At 39.4% G+C, this 23,586-nt stretch overlaps 3 protein-coding genes across 4 annotated transcripts in view; 1 reads left to right on the forward strand and 2 right to left on the reverse strand.

Moving 5' to 3' along the window:
- Positions 1–23,586, forward strand: part of LOC137137812 (low affinity immunoglobulin gamma Fc region receptor II-like) — a 100,298-nt gene that overhangs the window by 46,222 nt on the left and 30,490 nt on the right. The gene's annotated exons all lie outside the window — the stretch shown is intronic.
- Positions 525–6,892, reverse strand: LOC137137857 (coxsackievirus and adenovirus receptor homolog). 2 transcript variants are annotated; one of them, XM_067524640.1, is made up of 3 exons: positions 6,796–6,892; positions 1,298–1,636; positions 525–1,168 (listed from the first exon to the last, which is right to left on the reverse strand). In XM_067524640.1, the coding sequence occupies exons 1-3, from the start codon at positions 6,863–6,865 to the stop codon at positions 969–971; spliced, it is 609 nt and encodes a 202-aa protein (XP_067380741.1). In that variant the 5' UTR covers positions 6,866–6,892; the 3' UTR covers positions 525–968. The 2 variants fall into 2 exon arrangements, with proteins under 2 accessions (XP_067380741.1, XP_067380740.1); XM_067524639.1 differs by lacking the exon at positions 6,796–6,892 and adding an exon at positions 2,986–3,131.
- Positions 19,391–22,946, reverse strand: LOC137137851 (coxsackievirus and adenovirus receptor-like). Its single transcript, XM_067524626.1, has 3 exons — positions 22,611–22,946; positions 21,145–21,492; positions 19,391–20,871 (listed from the first exon to the last, which is right to left on the reverse strand). The coding sequence occupies exons 1-3, from the start codon at positions 22,711–22,713 to the stop codon at positions 20,669–20,671; spliced, it is 654 nt and encodes a 217-aa protein (XP_067380727.1). The 5' UTR covers positions 22,714–22,946; the 3' UTR covers positions 19,391–20,668.

Consider the following 23,586-nt stretch of genomic DNA (forward strand, 5'->3'; position numbering starts at 1 on the left):
ACGTGTGTCCGCTGAAAGTTGGGCTGATGTGTGTAAAAAATCCTTCGCAGTTGGAAGAGAAAGTCATAGACCATCTAAATATTTCCCTCAGGAGCAGCTTGGCCTGAACCATCTGAAGCTGATGTGTCCAGATAAGTTCCCCCGGAGGATAAAACACACAGCTCAACTTCACAAATCTTCATGAAGAACTCACCTATAACACACACACATACCCTTCAACTCTGCTGTCAAGAAGATGCCAAACAGCCTCCTGTCACCATCCATCATCACTCTCTGACCCAGAATCAGATCAGATCAATAATTGATCACTAAGCAACTGACCGATTAAACTGATCGACCAGATCATTGATGTTGATTATTGATGGATTTAGAAAGAAAATGCACAAAGTATGTGATACTAAAGTCACTTCCTTCAACATAGCAAATGATTATAAAAATCTAATTTCCAACAGGTGGTGCTCTAGGTGACCCCCTATGGGGTCTAAAACAGCTCTGGTGGTTTTAGTTCATTAAGTCACTGCTGGTTTGTTTCAAACACGTGATTTATTGAATCAGGTTAAACTGCTACATGATTTGTAAAGAGTTATTTTATTTACATGTGTTTAGAGGATGTTTTCAATAGATTCACACATTATACAGTTTTATTCCCAAATCAGCCAAGAATAACGACATTTAATATTCAATAAATATGATTTTCAGTAAATGCATGGTACAGTCACACATGGTACAAACAGGAAGGATACATGTTCTGGTTTAGCAGCAGAGTCTTTAACATAAAGAAGAGGACTGAGGTAAGTAAGAAGACATTAGGCTAGAGACATTATTGATATGTCAGCAGTTCTAGGAGGACCATCAATCAACAGGCAGCATGTCTGTCTGAGGTTCTGTCCAGTCCTGTTTGTTCAGGTCTGCTGGTTTCTACATGTTCAACTGGAAACAGCAGCAGGAGAAAACAGCTGAGAGACACTTTACAGCAGCTGTAGTTCAGATGTTTCAACAACAGGAAGATTGTAAAAACTCTGTTCTGACAGTCTTTTACGTTTTCTATAGATCAGAAAACCAACAGCAACAACAACAGCAACAACAACTGACAGACACATGAGAAGTGCAACATCCTTGTTTCTTCCATCCTTGTCTCCTCCACCTTCACTGCGTCCAGCTTCAGGTCCTGTAAGAAGAGAATGAGATGTGAGGTGTCAAACATTATCTATTACACTTTGATCCCATCACTCATAGCAGCTGTTTACAACTCTGTTCAACACACACACACACACACACTGCACACACACACACTCACCTGAGTCTGTGACTGTCAGGGTGATGGTGGTGATTAATTGAGGTGGTGTGGTTTTGTTGCTGTTTTTAACACGACACTCATATGTTCCAATATCATTGATGCTGCTGTTCCTCAGAATCACAGAAACGTTTCCGTCCTTCATCTCTGGATCTCTCAGCTCCACTCGGTTCTTAAAAGATGGATGCTGGGGGTTTTCAAACATCTTCCCATGTTTCCAAACAAAGATGTCTTCTTTCGGGTCCTGTCTTAACCACAATAACAGTTCGATGTCTCCACCTCTGTGATCCAGACACTGAAGAGTAACATCATCTCCAGTCTTCACTGTAATCTGTTGTTGGTCTGAACAAAAAACATAAAAAGCAGATCAAAACACAAAGTAAACATCAGTAAAACAGTTGATGAGCTCTGAACTGAGGTTAATGTTGTGCTGTAACTAAACACTGAGGTTATGATGAGGACGTTGTTGTAGGAGAATGATTTCATCCTTTGATCCTGAACATGTGATGCACATAAAAAGATTGACACAGACAACAGAAATTAAATATCCTGTTTTACCTCAGTACTAACTGCTGCTCATTACAATATATGTTGAGTCTTTACATTTTTAAAAATTAAGAATAATTTTTTATTAGATCATCTGTGTCTTCTACAACACACAGAGACAACAGCTGCTCTGCTCTGTAACCACATTAACATCATTTTTTCACATTATACATCTTTGTTCTGACATCTGAGGATAAGATTCATTTGTATGTGTGTGGGTGTGTTGGATGGCTGAAGGCTTTGTTTTGTCTGAATCCAAAAATGCTCATTATTCTTATTATTGTTCTTCTTGTCCAACTGGATCCAGTTTCTCTCTGACATCAGATAAACACAGGTGTATGTGTTGAATTGTCCCTAAACCAGCATGATAGAAATGTTTGGGCTGATCAGTTTATATTTGCAATGGAATAATTTACATGAAGTGTCCCTCTGTCAAAGTCTGAGCTACAGAGAAAGGAGCTCAAATCTGCAATTTTCTTTAGTAAATGTTTTAATTCAGTCCTAAATTATAGGTTACTGTGTCATATTAAACAAGTTAATTACAGTTAAATAATTACTTTTATGTTATTTCACATTGCTGCTGCTCGATTTCTAATTAATTTCTCTGCTCCCCATGAACTTTAGTACACTTAGATGAAACAGATCACTTGATCCATCAGTGCTGCAGTAAATCCTCCTTCATGATAATGTTCAGAGAGGAGTCGATTCCACTGTTTGATTGTGTTGGAGGATGGAGTTTGTTTAGCTGCTGAACTATAGCGACACAGAGAAACAGGTTTGTTGTGTTGACCACATTTATCACTGAAGTAAAGTTTTCATTTCCAGGAACAGACCCAGCTTTAACTGATGCAGCACTGTTTGACTGGATGATGTTTCTGTTCATGTAATTTGAAAATGTTGCACATGTTTGCAGTGAAATGTTCACAAACACACTTGTTTAGTTATTGCAGCAAATATTAAACTTCTTTAAGGTTGTTCAGCAGCTCTTGGTTAAGAGCAGACAAAGATTGTGGTCAGCTGATAATGAACTGGTTCATTCATTAAAATTAAAGGTGTCTGAACATAAATCCAGCCAGTGATGACACTTGCTACAGAATGATCTAGTTGTAGCCCACATTACACACATGTCGTCAAACAGTCCTTACCTTCAGTCTGGACAAGGATCCACAAACATGTGAAAAGAGCCACAAATGATGGACACGTTAACACAGCCATGGTTTCATGTCCACTAACTATGAGAGGAGACGCTCTTTCATTCAAGGTGAGGTGGACCCGCCCACACTGTGCATTACACCTGAAAACTGATCTTCAATGAGCTGCTCCAGTCATGTGATTTCTGGTGATACACACATTCAGCTCCTGAATGGAAACAAAAAGTGTGAAGGAGAATGTGAAAGTGGAGAAACTCAACTGAAAGAATTGACAATGTTAAAGAGTTAATTTAGGACAAAATAAGACAAACAAAGGTGTAATTTAGTGCAAATGTTCAATAGAAACCTCCTGCATGAATGAAGACTGACTGTAAGATTAAAACAAACTCTGCAACATGTCAACTACTAACTCATTTACACAATTGTCTTTGCTTGAAAAGGAAACATGCTGGTGAAATATTCCTAAATGTTACTAATCACACCTGATCTGTCAAGGTCAATTATTAGAAACAGGGTCAGGAGTCAGCAGCAGCAGGTACTTTCCCTGTTGTTGAAAGGTTACAAACCGGTTGGGTTTATTTAAACTGTCAGTTGCCTCATTTTCCATTTGAGACACAGAAACATGCAACAAACGTCTGTGAACAAGCAGCAGGAATTACTGAGACGAGGCTACTTCACCAGCAGGTTTCGCCCCCGCAGTCATAAAGACTGTCAGGGTTTTTTCCACTTCAGTATAAACTCACAAATGTCCCCAGGGCAGAGACATGCTGTGGAGAATTTCAGGAATTTCACTTTGTTTGCTGCAGCCTGATGTTGTCACTGCACTGACTCAGGATTCAGATACTGAGTCTGGGTCAGCAAACATACATTACACAGAGGACAGAGGACAGAGGACAGAGGCTGCTTCTTCACCACAACTGGTTCACACAGTGGCAACTATGAGGGAAAAACATTCCTTTGCCACACCTGATTTTAACCCTCCTGCATTTTTACATATTTCTGTTCATCCTGAACCTTAGTTCTCTCCTTCATATTTGGATGTGAATAGTAACTTGTAGTAAATCCTAATAACACTATTCTAAATACAATACTCGTGTTGTTGTCGACCATATTGTTACCAAGTCCCCCCTCAGTTAGAGACCAGACGACTGCAGCAGTCAGTGTCAGAGGCTGAAGACGGGGAGACGTAGTAAAGATGGTCACATGCTGTAAAGACCAATGTCCTGAACTGTAAGTATTTCTTTACTTATTTGTCTTTTGAAGATCACACTCATGTTCTGATTCTGTAATAAAGGAGATTTGACCTCAAACGTCTTCTTCGTCTTTCATTTATTGACTAGATTTCAACAAGATTTATGTTAGTAACAATTCATTTAAAAGTCAGTCTGCAGGTAAAAAAAATCCTCCCACATCATTTCAAGCATCAACATGTAGATGCACCTCTGAAATGATAAAGTCTCTTGGTTTGTGTAAGTTGCTGCAACAGCTGCAGCTTTTTGTGATAGCTATAATAAAAAAGACACAGCCTTCTGGCTCTATTATAATGACTCTTTAGAGTTTCATAAATGTTAGTTTTTATAATTTTTTATTCAATCATGTTAAACTGGTACATTGATTCGTACATGTTTGTAAAGATTTATTTACATTTTATTAGAGGATGAAAAACAAACACCTGTTTTCACCTGATTCACACATTATACAGTTTTATTCCCAAATCAGCCAAGAATAACGACATTTAATATTCAATAAATATGATTTTCAGTAAATGCATGGTACAGTCACACATGGTACAAACAGGAAGGATACATGTTCTGGTTTAGCAGCAGAGTCTTTAACATAAAGAAGAGGACTGAGGTAAGTAAGAAGACATTAGGCTAAAGACATTATTGATATGTCAGCAGTTCTCAGAGGACCATCAATCAACAGGCAGCATGTCTGTCTGAGGTTCTGTCCAGTCCTGTTGGTTCAGGTCTGCTGGTTTCTACATGTTCAACTGGAAACAGCAGCAGGTCTCTGACAGATTCAGGAGAAAACAGCTGAGAGACACTTTACAGCAGCTGTAGTTCAGATGTTTCAACAACAGGAAGATTGTAAAAACTCTGTTCTGGCAGTTTTTTACGTTTTCTATAGACCAGAAAACCAACAGCAACAGCAACAACAACTGACAGACACACGAGCAGTGCAACATCCTTGTCTCTTCCATCCTTGTCTCCTCTATCCTTTTCTCCTCCATCCTTGTCTCCTCCACGCTCATCAGCACCTGTAAAAACAGAATGAGGTGTGAGGTGTCAGGTAGGTGATGAATCCATTTCCTCTTCAAACTCCTGTCAGACATTATCTACTGCACTTTGATCCCATCACTCATAGCAGCTGTTTGCTACAAAGTCTCATCAGCAACATCTTTAATAAAAACTCAAACATCTGATCTGTGATGGTTCACTCTCACATCAACAACCAGGAAGCAGCTTCACCTCTGATCCACACACACACACACACACACACACACACCTGAATCTGTAACTGTCAAGGTGACGTTAGTGATGAGCTGAGGTGGTTTGTTTGTGGTGTTGTTTTTAACATAACACTCATATGTTCCAGTGTCTTTGATGGTGACGTTCTTCAGAATCAAAGAAACGTTTCCGTCCTTCATCTCTGGATCTCTCAGCTCCACTCAGTTCTTAAAAGATGGATGCTGGTTGTCATCAGATATCTTCCCATGTTTCCAAGAAAAGACGTCTTTTTTCAGATCCTGTCTTGACCACACTAACACTTTAATCTCTCCACCTCTGTGATCCAGACACTGAAGAGTAACATCATCTCCAGTCTTCACTGTGATCTGTTGTTGGTCTGAGCAAAAACCATAAAATCCAGATCAAAACACAAAGTAAACATCAGTAAAACAGTTGATGAGCTCTGAACTGAGGTTAATGTTGTGCTGTAACTAAACACTGAGGTTATGATGAGGACGTTGTTGTAGGAGAATGATTTCATCCTTTGATCCTGAAAATGTGATGCACATAAAAAGATTGTTTGTGCTGAAGCATCTTCTGGAGCCTTGACACTGAAGGAGAAGCAGAAATTAAATATCCTGTTTGACCTCAGTACTAACTGCTGCTCATTACAATATATGTTGAGTCTTTACATTTTTAAAAATTAAGAATAATTTTTGATTCCATGATCTATTTCTGGTCTAGTTTCTGGTCTGGTTTATTAGTGCAGAACAGACAGAGACGGTATTTGTCTGGACTCAGTGTGAGGCCACTGACAGAGAAATGTCCCATCAAACTGTTTCTTTTACAACAGACAGAGACATCAGCTGCTCTGCTCTGTAAGCACATTAAAGTCTGTCATTTTTTTCACATTATACATCTTTGTTCTGACATCTGAAGCTACGATTTATGTGTGCGTGAGTGTCCTTCTGTCAAAGTCTGAGCTACAGAGAAGGGAACTCAAATCTGCAGTTTTCTTGTGTGTGTCATAATACACACACAAGAAAACTGCAGATTTGCAGCACTGTTTGACTGGATGATGTTTCTGTTCATGTAATTTGAAAATGTTGCACATGTTTGCAGGGAAATGTTCACAAACACACTTGTTTAGTTATTGCAGCAAATATTAAACTTCTTTAAGGTTGTTCAGCAGCTCTTGGTTAAGAGCAGACAAAGATTGTGGTCAGCTGATAATGAACTGGTTCATTCATTAAAATTAAAGGTGTCTGAACATAAATCCAGCCAGTGATGACACTTGCTACAGAATGATCTAGTTGTAGCCCACATTACACACATGTCGTCAAACAGTCCTTACCTTCAGTCTGGACAAGGATCCACAAACATGTGAAAAGAGCCACAAATGATGGAGACGTTAACACAGCCATGGTTTCATGTCCACTAACTATGAGAGGAGACGCTCTTTCATTCAAGGTGAGGTGGACCCGCCCACACTGTGCATTACACCTGAAAACTGATCTTCAATGAGCTGCTCCAGTCATGTGATTTCTGGTGATACACACATTCAGCTCCTGAATGGAAACAAAAAGTGTGAAGGAGAATGTGAAAGTGGAGAAACTCAACGGAAAGAATTGACAATGTTAAAGAGTTAATTTAGGACAAAATAAGACAAACAAAGGTGTAATTTAGTGCAAATGTTAAATAGAAACCTCCTGCATGAATGAAGACTGACTGTAAGATTAAAACAAACTCTGCAACATGTCAACTACTAACTCATTTACACAATTGTCTTTGCTTGAAAAGGAAACATGCTGGTGAAATATTCCTAAATGCTACTAATCACACCTGATCTGTCAAGGTCAATTATTAGAAACAGGGTCAGGTGTCAGCAGCAGCAGGTACTTTCCCTGTTGTTGAAAGGTTACAAACCGGTTGGGTTTATTTAAACTGTCAGTTGCCTCATTTTCCATTTGAGATGCAGAAGCAGGCGACAAACGTCTGTGAACAATTAAGACGAGTATTCCCCTCGTAGACGTCCACTTCAATATGAACCCATAAACATGTTCCCAGGGGAGAGATGTTCTGTGGAGAACTTCAGGACTCTCACTTTGTTTGCTGCAGCCTGATGCAGATGTTTTCACTGCACTGACTCAGTTTACATGGGATTCAGATACTGAGTCTGCTAAGCTGCCTGTGCAGGATACATGAACTGTTCTAACTGTAACACACACACACACAAATGCAGGCACAGTGTTGTGTTAATTCCTTGTTGACAAAAGACAAGTTTAAAAGGGGACAACTAATGGCAACTTGTAGATGCACTCTGAAATGATTAAGTTGGTTTGCGTACGTTGCTGCAACCGCTGCAGTTTTATGTGATGATATACAGGATTCAGAGTTGTGGCAGAGATTACGAAACACATAAAACCACAAGGCATCCAACCTCATTTTGTCCTAATGACACAGACAGGCCCAGGCTAGTTTTTTTTCCATTCCCATATTAATAGGTTCTATAATTAAAAGCTAAGTGATCAGGTTTTCTGAACTACGCCACATGTTTTATTAATGCACTTTGTTCCGTACAAAAGACTGAAATGAAGTACATGTATATGCTCATGCGTGATGTTATTTAGGTTTGCTAATAATTTAAATGTAAATTAAATCTAAATTTTATTTCACTTCAAAACTATGGATAGATTTGGAGAAAAAGCAGCTCAGTGACATATGATGTCCGTCATCGCTGCAGAGTGAGCACTGACAGAGAGACGTACAGCGAGTCGAATGTTAAAGAGAGAAAAGAAGAAACAACCAACAGCATCTGTGTGGTCACACGTTAGTAAAGATGATAAATGCTCCGCTTGCTGTATATAGCACCTTTAAACAAAGGGCTTCACAATATTGCTTCTCATTCACCCATTCACACACTGATGGTGGTAGGTGTGATGCCAAGTGCTCACCGGGAGTTTTTGAACTTCGTGTCTTGCCCACGTTCACCTTGACAGGAGGGGCCGGGAGTCCAACCGCTGACCCTGTGCTCTGTGGACGACTGCCTTACCCACTGAGCACCAGACAGCGAACTGAAGGAAAGACTACAATTATTGGAGGATACAAACAAAGCACAAGAAGAACTGAATCACAGATTCACACGGCCGTTTGATTTCTCTTCACTCAACAACACGTCCTGATTTTGTTTCTTTGAAAATCCCCAACTTTCCCGGTGCTGTTTCTGTTTTGCTCCATTTGTTGTGTGAATTAAATTAGTAAATCAACCTGTTCACATTCTTTGTCGAGTGCAGGCAGGCGGACAGACCCGTGGGAAGAGTAGACAACTAAATGTGATGCACACAGTGAGAAAAACAAAAACAGCACATGGAGACTTTCATACTTTCACTTTAAACCTTGTCGAGTTACAGGAGCATGTTTTATTCTGCCGCAGTTGTTCACACGTACATGAAAGATCCCAGTGAGTAACGTCAACTTAATGCACAGACAGGACTGGTTACTTGAGTCGGCATCTTCCTGTTGACCTTCACCTCTGCTAGGAGGTCTGTTGAACTCAGAGTCCTGTGGGACAGTTAAAGGTTTTTACCTGGGTTAACAATTTCAATGCCACGTGCTCCATCCAACTGAGCTGTGGCCGCAGAGAGAAGGCTGGCAGCTGTGACAGTTGTGCAGCCTTCTATCCTGCTGGGACCTTGGCAGAGTCCATCAGTTTCATGCAGGCTCTTAGTTATTATTTGGCTTCAGAATACTTTTACAATATATAATAAATCCATAGATCCAGTCTCATATCAACTCTAACTCTAACGGTGTGCTGCAGGTGTCAGTTCTTGGTCTTCTTCTTTTTTCCATCTGTACTACATCCCTGGGTTCTATCATCCACTCACATGGCTTTTTCTATCACTGCTATGCTGACGACACATTGCACCCAATGACTCCACTGTCTCATCACACATTTCTGTCTGTCTCTCTGACATCTCTGCTAGGATGATAAAAAAACATCCTCATCCTCTTCAAGACCGACATTCTAGTCTTCGCAGCCAGACCTTCAACACAACATCAGCATCGACACTGGGTCTGCAGTGGTTGTCCCCACTAAGTTGGCCACAAATCTGAGGGTCATCATTGAGGACATTGACCCAAATCTCTCCAGGCTTGCAGATTTGCATCTGTCTATCTAGAATTTTAAACAATAGAAATCACTCCAAGTCTTAACACAAACCAACAGGAGAAAGTCATATGTTGATACAGATCATATGACTAACACAGTTAGTGGGTCCCAGTGTGAAGGACATGTTGGTTGTTTCAATGTGGAGAGAGGACATGTCCATCATCTCTGTGTGTGTGTGTGTGTGTTAATTATCTGGAAACACGAAGACTCAGAAGCTCCGCACTCTCTGATCAACAGCAGGTTGATCAGACAGAGACAGAAACTCACTGAATATGCGAAACACACATGAAGACAAATGAAACTAAAACATTTAGTGGATGGGTTTGTCTGATGAGGTAGAGGTCATGACTTTATACTTCAAATTTGGAAAGGAAAAGATTAAATTATTGGAGAGGAGATGCGCAGGAAAAATGGTTTGCTTAAAAACACAGTATGTTCTCAGTTTTGGTTTGTTTAGTACATTTCTTCTGAACCATTTATCTTGACAACGTTTAAATAAAAAGATTTTAAAGAACATGCACTACAGCCAAAAAGTCTATTGGGCCATTTTACCCCCCCCCCAGGAAACACTACATAGCCCCGATTTGCACTTTATCACTTTCAGTTTTACTTCAAAAGCCCCACCCCCTGAAGTTTATTCCAGGATTAGACAGAGACACAAATTCAACAACGGAGTCTAGGTATTACACTTTCCAAAGCTTTATTTAATTTAGAACAGGTTCCTGGCAGACGCCTACAGGATCCTTCCATTGATTTCAAAGGTGGATGTCATCTCTTTGAAATCCTAAGCATGAAAACCTAAGCGTTCATAACTGTCTGAGTATAACAAAGGAACTGCTGCAATATAAAACCCAGTCTCACTCTATGGTATTGCACCTTTTTCTAAACTGCATACATTTATCTTCATTTATTTTCAGTCACCATTTACATCTTGGACGATATTAAACATTCTCTGAAGGTCCTGTTGAGTCTCAATGAGCAGAACGACATCATCTGCATAAAGCAAACAATGAGGGAGCCTGACCTCTAAACCTGAAAACTAAACTGCAAGCTCGATTACGTTTTGGTAGCAAACATTGATTATGTTCCGATGTAATGTATTTTGTGAATGACGCAAACAGCTTCTCCTGCTGCCTTTACACTGCTACTTGTCTGTTGTAGCTGCCCTTCGCAAATGTCCTTGTTTTACCTCCAGGGAACATAGTTTTATTTAGATTATATTTTCATTGCAAGACTTCTGCATTTCTACTGTGTGGTAAAAGTACACAAGTACAGTATAATATCTCAGTACCTTCTTCACCAAAGTCCAGATGAGGTATGTGTTGTTGTTTCTCTGAGACTCACTTGATCGCATTTATTTCCAACAGTACCAATCAGTTTAAAAGCTGCGACACATGTCTGAAGACAGATTAATGACAAATTCTGTTTTAAAACAGATGTTCACTGTTGTAACTCAATATAATATGTTGCTAGTCCCGGTAGGACAATCACAGCTTCCAGTGCCATTGATGGGGACATTCTTGAGAATGAAAGAAATGTCTCCATCCTTCATCTCTGGAAGACCAGTTGTCTCGGTAGAAAAATACAAATGCATGTAAATGCTGTGTGATGGTAACATTTGCAGTCCTGACACTTATGTATGGCCAGTGTCAGGAAGACAGTCCGACACTGATGTCCCCTTAAAAAAAACATTTGTTTCTTGGAAAAAGAAAGCAAATCTCTCATATATTGAGTTGAGTGGGCTAATGTTTCCTTTTGCATTCTAGTGGAGTAAAACCAAAAGCTCAAATGTAGGTGTTTAGAAGTTATTGAAATAGTTAGAGAGCTTCCGTTAACCTTAGGGTTATGGAAACGGAGATTGGTTGGCTGGTTGGCACGAAGGTGAGGCTTTGCACAAATTTAAACACACACGCTAACAATGCTAAACATTCAGTCTACAGTGTTTGTTCATCAATCGGGGAAGAAAATCGACCTCTAATGGAGACAGGACACTTTATCACACAGCTGTTGTATAATCAGAACTTGGAGACAAAAAAGAACTTCACCGTTTCACTCGTGGTAAACTTGCTTAAGAATCATCATTTTACATTCCAGTGAGTATAAATGTTAACAGGTGTGTTTGTTTCACACTACACTAAATGCAGTGTAGTGTTAAGCTTCCTGATTGTGTGCATGCTATAAGTTTCCTTTAAGCTGCTGGATGTTTTGAATTTCAGTTGGAATCATAAAAGTGTGCTGACCTGATCACAGGCTGCAGCCACAGAGACACTCTACTCCATTTGAAACATTTGAAACATCTGCCATCTTGTGAACAGGTTTTCAGGCCATTTTGCAGAAGTGGGCTCCTGGCCAAAAGCTAATGAGGACGGACCTGTCATTGACCTGACTTTGTGTTTGTGTTTGTGGATCACGTGACAGTGACTCACTCAACACAAATGTCCAGAATATCATAATTCTGTAATCTCACGTGTGTGTACCAACAATGACATGACGCAATTTCATACAAACTAAGTTAACAAGCAAAGATTCACATCTTACATTCATTTCACCTCGAATTGTGATTGACTGAATCTGCTGATAAATTAGTTGAAACAAATTGGGATTAAAACAATCAGAGTGTGAAAACTGATTCACTGAACCTAATTTAACTGGACTAAAGAAAAAGCTAGACTCCTCTGGGCACATGATCAAATCATTAAACTGGACTTTATACCCTTGTTTGGTCTAGAGAATAATTTTTTAAAGATCTGTGAGCAGGAACTACAGTCACATAATGGTGATGACACCGTTTGGAAAACCAAATGTGCAGGCAAATCGTTTTATCGGCTGTTGAACTTAAAGCAGAGAAATGTCTGTTTCTATTTGTCATAAGACAGTAATATTGACTCTGTAGAGGTTGCAACATTTTGACTTAAGACTTTGCATGTGAGCTCAACGGAGAAAAAAGAAACAGGTTTAATCAGTAATTGGTTTGAATGATTGAAAGAAAAGTGAATCCATGTTGCGATTCAGCGGCTTCCACTGGTTTTTCAAGTTTTTCAAGCTTGAAAACAGAAACAGAGAGCAGCAGCCTCCATCTTTACCTCCAGTAAAGGTTTGATCTGAATCCTGGACTGAGATGTTACTGTTACTTTTTATTCAATAGACTTTTCAGAATCATTTGTAAACATCTTGACGATACTAAAGCTCATGTACAGAACATATGACATATATTCACACTGTGTGGACTGTTTTTCAGTGTATTGGTGTGTGTGTGTGTGTGAAGTGATCCAGTGACTATTACCAGGAGGGGTGATCACTTTTGGACCATCGTGATGAATAAGTACTGGTCCTTTACATGTGGGGACTGTTTTATAAGTTGTTATCAACATTAGTTATAGAAATAATATATCGAGTGTCTTTCTTTATATTTTACTCCCAATGGAAATTTATAATCAATAGTGATTCTAGACATTTGAAATTTGGGGGGCTGAGGTTATTTTGGGGGGTCTGAAAAAACACTGTGGACACTAGAGGCAAAGGGAAAAGCAGTGGATGGTCAAAGCTAATCATGTATCTTGTTACCAACAATCATAGTCATTTAAAATCAGCACAGACCTCTTTGCTGGGGTTCTTGCTTGTACCACATTAATAATTAATCTGGTACAAACACACAGTTTGTAATGCTTGATGAATAAATCTACAGAAGGATTTGGTTGCTCCACTCTTTCTTCTTATGAGTGGACACTGGCTTTTTGATTAGTGGTTAAAAGCATGAAATAAACAGTCTGAACAACAATAAGAAAGTCCAGCAGGAGGCAGCAGAGCAGCTTCAGTTAGCAACAGATGATGGTTTAAGTAGTTTCACCTTTGACCTTTAAGATGTCCATCATCCCTGCAGAGTGAGCAGAGACACTGGGACGTACAGCAGGTTAAATATTCAACTAACGTGTCCTGTGGGGTTTGTTCATATCACTGACTCTGCCCCCCAAACTAGTTAGACAAGTTTGCACATGAAAGTAAAAAAGTTAATTACAAACATGACATATGACTGTGTTTGTGTGAAAGTGATCCAGGACCAAATACCTCATGCTCATGTTGTAATACTGGATCAGGCTGTTATGTGGTTATGTCACTTTTCCAAACCTAATAACATCTGACTATTGTGGCTGTTGACTAGAGCACATCAGTCAACACTGGATCCCACGGTCAGATGCATTTTCATTGGGTGTGTCCTAATGATGAAAGACACACTGGAAAGATGGGGAAACGATAGAGACCATTATTTGCAGACAACAGAACAAGAGATTCTGCTGGAGGCTGTGAAAAGTTTCAACGTTTTAAATTCCTTAACATTCATGCAAACAGCATCCAAGAATTTTCATATGAAATCTGACTGGCAGCACCTTTGTCCACTGTCAAACTGCTAAGACAACGAGAAGGTCTAGACCAAGTAAAACACTCAACCTATAGACCTATGCCAACATTAATTGTGGAGACTTTATTGCAGGTAAATAAGTTAAAATGAGGTGTGTTATGACATGATACTTAAATTGTCTATATGCACACACACATTGGTTATTGATTCCAATTTGTAGGTTTCAGATGTCTGGAGTCTTTCTTGTGATGAACAGACTGTTGCATGTGACATGTGGGTTGTTAAGTTATTTAGGCTAACACACAAAGAATGTGATGTTGTGAGGATCTCACTGCCTTTCTGTCTGTTTTTTCACTCCATGTCATGATTCTGTCAGTGCTGCTGCCTTGTCTGTGCACATTTAAAACACTTTAAACAGTCTGGACTTGATTCTGTAAAGTGCCTAGAGGTGACTGTGTTTTGAGTTGGCGCTATATGAATAAAGTTGAAATAAATTGAATTGGAATTGAACATTTTCAGCTATATAAAACTAAGATTTGCTTTATTTCCTCTATAAGTGTTTAGCTGATTAGCTGCAATCATTCGCCTGTCAGCATCATCAGCTTCTCTGTTGTTGTTTTTCTCAAAGTTTTACTTTTTAGCTTCAACAGTTTTTCATATTTGCAGTAGTTGTTTCAATTTGTTTGTGTTTTGCAGTGCAAAGCAGACTGTTATCGGCTGCAACACTAAAATTTACTGTCTAATAATACAATAAACATTATTGTGATGTGAGTTATTCTGCATAAGGAGAATTTTAACTTTTTATCGTTTAAGTACATTTTGCAGTTTATTATTTATCCCAGACTCCAGAAGAGAGAGAGGGAGTAAACAGAATATTCTAACACTGTGGTATTACTACACTGATACTAGTAAAACATGAGTTCTTCTTCCAGCAAAAGTACTGGAGATGACAAGATACATCCAGCAGGAGGCAGCAGAGCATCAGTTTGTGATGAAAGAGGAGAGGGACCATCCAGCTTGCTATCAGCCTGCATCTCTGGTGGTATGGGGGCATTACTGCCTATGGTGTGGGCAGCTTTCACATCTGGAAAGGCTCCATAATGCTATAGTACAGAGAGGTTTTAGAGCCAATTCTTTCAAAATTGCCCAAGCTTGTCTGGTTCTCCACTCACTTCCCTGAACTTGGCTTTGGGGTCTGGAATATTTCCATCATCAGTGCTGACTGAGCACATATACAGAGACAGAAAACAATTCCCGAACATATTCTGCAGCTTCAAGTCTTAACACAGACAAACAGGAGAAACATGTGGATACAGGTCTTATGACTAACAAAAGTCTTTACATGGTTTCTAGTGTGAACATCATCCTGTTGGTTAAATGTGGAGGAGAGTTCATCACATTAGGTTGTTATTCATTTCTAAATAGGAGGAACGTGACACCCAGACAGTGTCACGCAACAGCACAAAATAAAATGGCAACAACAAGGAGGGAAACACATTACATTACAGGAACTGCACTAGGTTGGTTTAAATCCTATCTGTCTGATAGATTTCAATTTGTTCATGTTAATGATGAATCCTCCATGCACACAAAGGTTAGCTATGGAGTTCCACAAGGCTCTGTGTTAGGACCAATACTTTTTACTTTATATATGTCTCCTTTAGGCAACATTATTAGAAAACACTCCATAAATTTCCACTGTTATGCTGATGATACCCAGCTATATTTATCTATGGAACCAGATGAAAATAATCAGTTAATAAAGCTTCAAGCATGCCTACAAGACATAAAGGCCTGGATGTCCCACAATTTTTTACTTTTAAACTCAGACAAAACTGAAGTCATAGTATTTGGGCCCAAAAATATCAGAGATATGATGTCCAACCATATTGTTACCCTAGATGGCATAAGTCTGGCCTCCAGTACTACTGCAAGGAACCTTGGAGTTATTTTTGATCAGGATCTGTCCTTTAAGTCACATATAAAACAAATCTCTAGAACAGCCTTCTTCCACCTACGGAACATTGCCAAAATTAGGAGCATCCTGTCTCAAAGGGATGCCGAAAAACTGGTCCATGCATTTGTTACTTCTAGGTTGGACTACTGTAATTCCCTACTTTCAGGATGCCCCAGTAACTCCCTAAAGAGCCTGCAATTAATCCAAAATGCTGCAGCAAGAGTGCTGACTGGAACTAGCAAGAGAGATCATATTTCACCTTCACTAGCTTCTCTCCATTGGCTTCCCATTAAATGTAGAATAGAATTTAAAACCCTGCTTCTTACATATAAAGCTCTGAATGGTCAGGCTCCATCATATATAGAAGACCTCATAGCACATATCATCCCAGTAGACCACTTCGATCCCAGAATGCAGGCCTACTTGTGGTTCCCAGAATTTCCAAAAGTAGAATGGGAGGTAGAGCCTTTAGCTATCAAGCTCCTCTCTTGTGGAACCAGCTCCCAGTTCAGATTCGGGAAGCAGACACCCTCTCTACTTTTAAGTCTAAGCTTAAAACCTTCCTCTTTAATAAAGCATATAGTTAGTTATAGTTATGCTGCCATAGGCTTAGACTGCTGGGGGACCCACCCCCCAATGCACTGAGCTCCTTTCCTCCTCTTGACCATCTCTCCTCTCCTCTCACCCCGCAATTCTCACCACTGTATGTCATTAACTCTGTGTGTTCTCTCCCGTAGTTGTCTTTGTCCTCCTCTGTCCCCCTCTCTCTGTCCCTTTCTGCAGGTGTCCCCCGGCTTTGAAGCTGTGTGTCTTCCAGCGTGCAGCTACTGGTCCTACCAATCTGCCCGATGTTTTGTTATTGCTTTTTGTTGCTCTGTTCTTTTCTCTCTCCCCTTTCCACTCACCCCAACCGGTCGAGGCAGATGGCCGTCCACCCTGAGCCTGGTTCTGCTGGAGGTTTCTTCCGTTAAAGGGAGTTTTTCCTCTCCACTGTTGCCTATGGCTTGCTCCAGGGGGAATTGTTGGGTTCTCTTTATATATCTTTATAATCTTGACTTTATTCTGTAAAGTGCCCTGAGATGACTTTGTTCTGAATTGGCGCTATATAAATAAAGTTGAATTGAATTGAAGTTGAATTGAAACACAGGAAACCACATCGTGTTAACTTTGAGTTCACCTCAAACACTTTAGGTCTCGGTTTTCCCTGCGTCTGCATCAACTGACAACCTTTTCTGCTCATCGTCTTACCACCCCATTGGTTTGTAGACCACCCCAGCTCCAGTACTCAGCCGGCACATTGTCCATTTTAATAGACTGGCCAAAGCATTAGAACCATATACATAACACCTAATATAATGGAGTCTTGTACGATTCCACCATGAACGACCTTGTTCATGCGCTGTGTGTTCAGTTTGTTCAGTTGCTTCTGATTCCAGGTCAGACCAGAACTCAAATTGCCATCAACATGTCCAACAACAGGTCAATTACATTCTGTGAACAGATGTTAGAAAAAGACAAAACACCTGCATTTTCAATAAAGACTGAAACAAATAAATGTCAGAATTTATAACACGACACATCATCTTTAATACATCCCAGAAACTGCTGATACAGTCTCAACTGGACTTTTAGTTTACAAAAACTTTTCATCTTCCATCCAGATGGTTTCCTCAGTTCCATCTTTCGTAATCTTAAGAGTTCTACATATGTACAGTATGTTCATATTGTTCTTTAAAAGGGGCAGTTTAGAAAGTGCAAACAAAGAAATTTTAGAAATAGTTTTTGCAAATTGAAAAAAACAAATAAACTCTGTCTTTGTTTTATTAATAAACAGAAAGAGGTTGTTGAGTCGGGCCACAGATCAGCTGTTGGACGATCAAAGTTGCTCAGTCATTAATGAGGTTGCAAACAAACCAGTTACTCGTGTCTTACATGTTAAATTGGAAAAAGCCACAGGACTCACAGAGTAAAGAGATTATCTCCCACATCAGCTTTACATTTTTTTTTCAGCATAACAAAGTCCTTCCGTTACAAAAAAAAAAAAAAAGAAAGAGAAAATAAAGCTGTGGCAGTGGCCTGACAAAAACACTTTCTTCTGCCAATCCTGCCACTCTGCACATTATCTGGACTTTGTGCGAAGGTGCTCGCAGGATAAATTATATTTCTACCATTTCTTAATGATGGATTAAACTGTATTCCAAGAGATATTTTGATGTATGTTCAGATTTAGATATTTTAAATGCATATTGGTCCAGATAGAATCAAAAGAAATCACCTACGTCTATTTTCTCTTTTCAATACCCCTAATATAAATCTAGTTACATCAGACAGTTAAAGCAGTGTTTTTTCAGTTCCCAGGCATCATGTAAAAACAAACACAATAACTTTCAACTTTTAGAGTGAAAGTCATTTCTTCTTCTGCTGCTACCACCAAATTAGATATGAGTCAGGCAGTAAATGTGGGGGTGGGGAGTATGTCACTTTGCAGAGGTGCGAGAAGTACACGACCTTAAAAGGGTCAGACACTAAATATTAACATATTTACTTTTTCTACTGAAAGAAGCCAACATGTTGGTGCAGATCTTATGAGTAACACTGCACTGCCAGTAACATTATGTTGGTTGGTTCAGTGTGGATAGAGTGCAGCCCTTCACCTGTATGTGTGTTATTTACCTGAACACACCATCACTGAGCCAATCAGAAGCTCAACAAAACCCACATGAAGACAAATGAAAGAAATGTGACGTGAACTAATGACAGGCTGTTGCCACATCAAATTCAACCTGCATAAACTTGTTCAGGTTCCAACATGTTCAGCTGAACAACGTTTAGAGTAAACTTATTGTGTGTCAGCTTAGTTAACATCTGTGATGATTATGAGACTGTAGCTACTGTGCTGTTGTAGGTTTGGACTAAATATGATTATAGATTACGTTTAATCTCTGTTTACTATGTGATGGTAAATGATGTTTTCACTTTAAAGTTCCATTATTACCCTCACACAAAGTGAAAACTGGAAATATGTTGAGGGAAAGTTTCCCATCAGCTAAGCACTAGAATATCTCCACCATCACAGTGACGGAGACAGAAAACAATAACTGAACATATTTAATATAAAAGACCAACACTGACCGTACTGCATCTAGTTTACAGCATCATGAAGCAGAATGTTGATCAATGTCAACTTTATAATCTATGATCCAGAGAACAACTTCTGTTCTTCACTCTGTAAATATTGACAATAATAAATAAATCTACACGAGGACTAGTTTGTTGACCTTATTTTAAATTAGTGATCAGTAAATCTTAGTAACACATACCTATTAAAACAGGTGTGAACCAGCCACTGACTTTAATACTGTTTGACAAAGACAACAACGTGTGCATCCTGTGTGTAACCTGTAGGTTTCTGCATTGTGACACTGACAAGTTGAAAAACAGGGAAAGAAAAGTCGCCCACAGGAAAATCAAACATGGAGCATTTATTACATTGTTTAGCTTAAAGTACAGTTTGCTACACAAGCTCGGAAGCAACACTCACCTGTTAAACAAACGCTGTAAGTATTTATGTGCCATCACATTCATATTAACAGGTAGATACAAGCATCCAAAGCAAACAAAAAACACTTCACACTTTCACAAAAAAGGAGACTCACTTCCACCACAGGAGAACTGTCCAAAAGGGGAGAACTGACACACACCACAGAAGAAGAAATACACAATGAGGGGAGTTTAGACATCAACACAAACACGGCAGATTTGGAGACAGTCAGGTGGGATCAATGTTTGGGTGTAAAAACATACATGCTGTACGTTAGAGGACAAACATCAGTTTGGCAATTGGAATATTGATCAAAAAAAAGGTTTTGGTATCACATTCTGTCTCTTGTCTTATTTATAATCAGTGTGTTCATGCTGCCTCTAGAAAAATGTGTGTACCCATCATCTGAAGTATGAGTGTGGTGTTCAATTTTTCCCCACATGCTCCGTCTGTAGCAGTTCATGGACTAAAAAAGTGGATGCATGTTTTCTGTGGATCGATGCATGAAGCTTTCAGTGGAGTACGACTGAAGTACGCTTCAATTTTTGATGCTTAAAGCAATGATGTAGAACATAAAGTGAAAAAGTCTTATAGGGAGGTCGACACACAGGACTTTCAGGCCCCGCTCATCCCGACCACATGTCGAAGTGTCCCTGGGCAAGACATTGAACCCCCAACAGCCATTCAAATTATTTCTTGAACAGCATCCCATAATAAATATATATTTATATATCATAATTCAGTGATCAGTAAATCTGCAGTTAGTAATACACAAACATTAAAACTAGTCTGAATTTACAAACAGCTGCTGCAGTTGCTAATTTAAAAGCAGACTTAGAGAATAATATCAGTTTGTGATGTGTCAGATGACAAACATCAGGTGAAACAAACAGGATCATAAACAGTGATCTTCATATTCACATAATGTAACAGCCTTATATATAAAACATGAAGCTTTGGTTTGTTTGTCTCTGTCCACATTCACTCAGTCACAGTTTGCTCAGATTGATTAATACAGTCAAGTTTAACAATAGCACTTTAAATGTTATTAAAATGTCTGCTTTAAAGTGAGAACCACAGAGAGACTGAGGACGTCTGAAATGTTAAGAAATGCATCATCACATTGTTGATAGTAAAAATTGAACTGCTGTTTGTCCTGCATCAATGAATTAGTCACTGAGGAAACTGAGGAGACATTTTACACCTACTGATGGTCAGTGTCTTTATCATCACGAGCTTTGTATGAAGTCTCCTCTTTGAGTCCTTTACGTTTTCTATACATCACAACACCAACAACACCAACAACACCAACAACACCAACAAGCAGAGCAACAACTGAGAGTCCAACTAACAGTCCAACATATTCATCCTTGTCTCCTCCACCTTCACTGCGTCCAGCATCAGGTCCTGTAAGAAGAGAATGAGATATGAGGTGTGAGGTGTCAGGTAGGTGATGAATCCATTTCCTCTTCAAACTCCTGTCAGACATTATCTACTGCACTTTGATCCCATCACTCATAGCAGCTGTTTGCTACAAAGTCTCATCAGCAACATCTTTAGAAAACACAAACATCTGATCTGTGATGGTTCACTCTCACATCAACAACCAGGAAGCAGCTTCACCTCTGATCCACACACACACACACACACACACACACACACACACACACACACACTCACCTAAGTCTGTGACTGTCAGCTTGATGGTGGTGATGGGATCAGTGTCCAACATGAATCTATTGCTTCTCTGAATGACGCGACACTCATATGTTCCAGTGTCACTGATCACCAAATTCTCAACAATCAAAGACACGTCTCCGTCCTTCATCTGTTTATCTTTCAGCTCCACTCGGTTCCTAAAAGATGGATGCTGTATTTCTGGATCAGGCCGGTCGTCCCGGTAAAGAAGGACATAGTCTGGCTTTAGATCAGATCTGCTCCACTGTACAGCTATGATGGGGACGTTACTGAGAGCTTGACATGGCAGAGAGACAGTCTGTCCAGGTTCAGCTCTGATGTTCACCTGGACTGAAGTAGAGGGAAAAAAAACAGAGCAGAGAGGTTACAGCATTAAAGTCATGGGAAATATTTAATAATGTGTAGATAGTTTTTAATAAAAGGAAAAAAATCAAGGTTTTATCATCTGTGTTGTAGTGATAGAAGTGTGAAAGTGTTGATGTCAGGAATAAAAGAATCTTTAATGCAGCTACAGTATTAATCATTGCTCCTTATTATTTAGCACATAATGACACAATGACCCGATCAGCGATCAGGCTGTTGTAGTAAGACTGGACATTATAGTTGTGTCTCTGTCAACGTCCTGTGTTTTGTGCTCTGACTACTTCTCTGGCAACACTATGAATTGCTGCTACTGCAATGTGACTTAGGCAGGCTGTCAGTTTTACTGTGGCCATTTCCCACACGTCTTCATAAAGATGCCAGTAGATACCTCAGCGTGCAGTGACACGATAATGCAGGATTCTGCTGGTTTAATGCAACGCAGGCTGCGTGATGTGCATAATGTCCCTACACCACAAAGATATTGAAGATAATTATATATTAAGATCTGTACTGTTACAACAAATTCACCGCTCATCCATTAACCACATTTTAATCTTTTCCCTGAAAAGTATAAACTACATTACTGTATTATACTGTAGCCATATGTCGGGTAAATGTGTAGGTATTATCTAATGCACTGCCAATAACTTATCATTAAACAAGAAATGTTGTTTTAGCCAAACAAAGGTTTCTAATTATGGTTGGTAGGTTGCCTCTTTCTGAATTGTAATAATCTCAAGCTGTAGCCAATTTGCTGCCTGTGTTGTGTTCCAGCCTAAAGACAACGTAGAACCGAGTTTCCCCAGTACATGATATTAATGACGTTCACCTTTTAGCCTCCGGCTATTAAATCACCACTGCTTAGATAGTATAAACTAGTCTTTTCTGTAAAGTGCACATTTGGACATTTTCTGTGTTTTTGTTTATTTAACATAGGAAACAGCATATTTGCCGATTCACAACCGAGTTAGAAGAACATTCTTGGATTGGCACCTTGCATTTAAATACCCTATTTAACCTCATCAAATACTTGGAAATCTTAAAAAACTGTAACTGTAAATATTTAATTCTATAGGTTTACTCACTATCAGAGGCAGAAACCAGGAGACAAAACAGAAGCAAAGCACACCAGACTGTCACAGGCATCACAACAGCCAGTTTCCCTCTCATCTGCTCGTGTGAATCCATGAACGTGTCAAGAAATTAAAGTTTGGAATGTTGTAAATTTCCTAGGCATTGGTATAAATCGCACACAACAGAACAACGGTCCCTACACAGACGTTGAAGACAGCGGATTTGGCCGTCGTCTGAAAACTGGTCCAACAGGTAAGTGAGAGGTGGCCCCTCCTCTCTCCCTAGATGGGGAAAGTTAAAAAAGATCTTTACAGATCTGAATTTTCTGGTTCAATGGATCATAAGTGAACCGTTGTAAAATAACAAACATCTGTTGTGCTAAGTGAGGCAGACAACAAGCAACAAAACAATCCCAGAGTCTTCTGGGTTCAACCTGAGCTGTATCCTGATAAGTGAGCGTCTCTCTTTGGGGAGTGTTGATAATTTGATAACTTTCATGTGCGTTTGAATGTCCCAGGAGAACAGAGTCTTTGTTCACCTAAACACAGTTGATTTTAGTTTTCTAAGACGAGTGATGTGAGAAAGGAGGGGATCTATCCCCCAAGGGGTTCCTCTGGGGGACAGGTTAAAGGTCAGGTTGTCACGTCATGAACCCACTGTGTAGCATTTATGCTATTGTCAAGTAAACAACTCCCTCTAGTGGGTGTGTGAAACCCTTACAATCACTCAGGCCATCAACTGTGTCAAGTGAAACGATGGAAATGATTCATATATCATGGTTAGATATTTGAAGACTCAGATTACATCAAATTAATAAATAGGTTTTGTGTAGATTTTCACACATTGTTTACACTCTTCTTTCTCGAAATATAGTAGATGATTTGACTATTTCTAGGTGAACAGTAAAGACACAGGCCTCATGATCAGATTAGTGATATTTAAAGCCTCAGCAAACTGATACGTCCAAGGAAAACTGTCACATATGGT

The sequence above is a fragment of the Channa argus genome, chromosome 12 (genome assembly GCF_033026475.1).
Source record: "Channa argus isolate prfri chromosome 12, Channa argus male v1.0, whole genome shotgun sequence".
Taxonomy (NCBI): Eukaryota; Metazoa; Chordata; class Actinopteri; order Anabantiformes; family Channidae; genus Channa; species Channa argus.

Coding starts and splice junctions, on each gene's coding strand:
- LOC137137851 (XM_067524626.1), bottom strand. CDS start 22,713: ATGGATTCACACGAGCAGATGAGAGGGAAACTGGCTGTTGTGATGCCT. Junction 21,493..22,610: donor CCTGGTTTCTGCCTCTGATA/GTGAGTAAACCT, acceptor CCTCTACTTCAG/TCCAGGTGAACATCAGAGCT. Junction 20,872..21,144: donor GCTGACAGTCACAGACTTAG/GTGAGTGTGTGT, acceptor CTCTTCTTACAG/GACCTGATGCTGGACGCAGT.
- LOC137137857 (XM_067524640.1), bottom strand. CDS start 6,865: ATGGCTGTGTTAACGTCTCCATCATTTGTGGCTCTTTTCACATGTTTG. Junction 1,637..6,795: donor GATCCTTGTCCAGACTGAAG/GTAAGGACTGTT, acceptor TTTTTTGTTCAG/ACCAACAACAGATTACAGTG. Junction 1,169..1,297: donor CCTGACAGTCACAGACTCAG/GTGAGTGTGTGT, acceptor CTCTTCTTACAG/GACCTGAAGCTGGACGCAGT.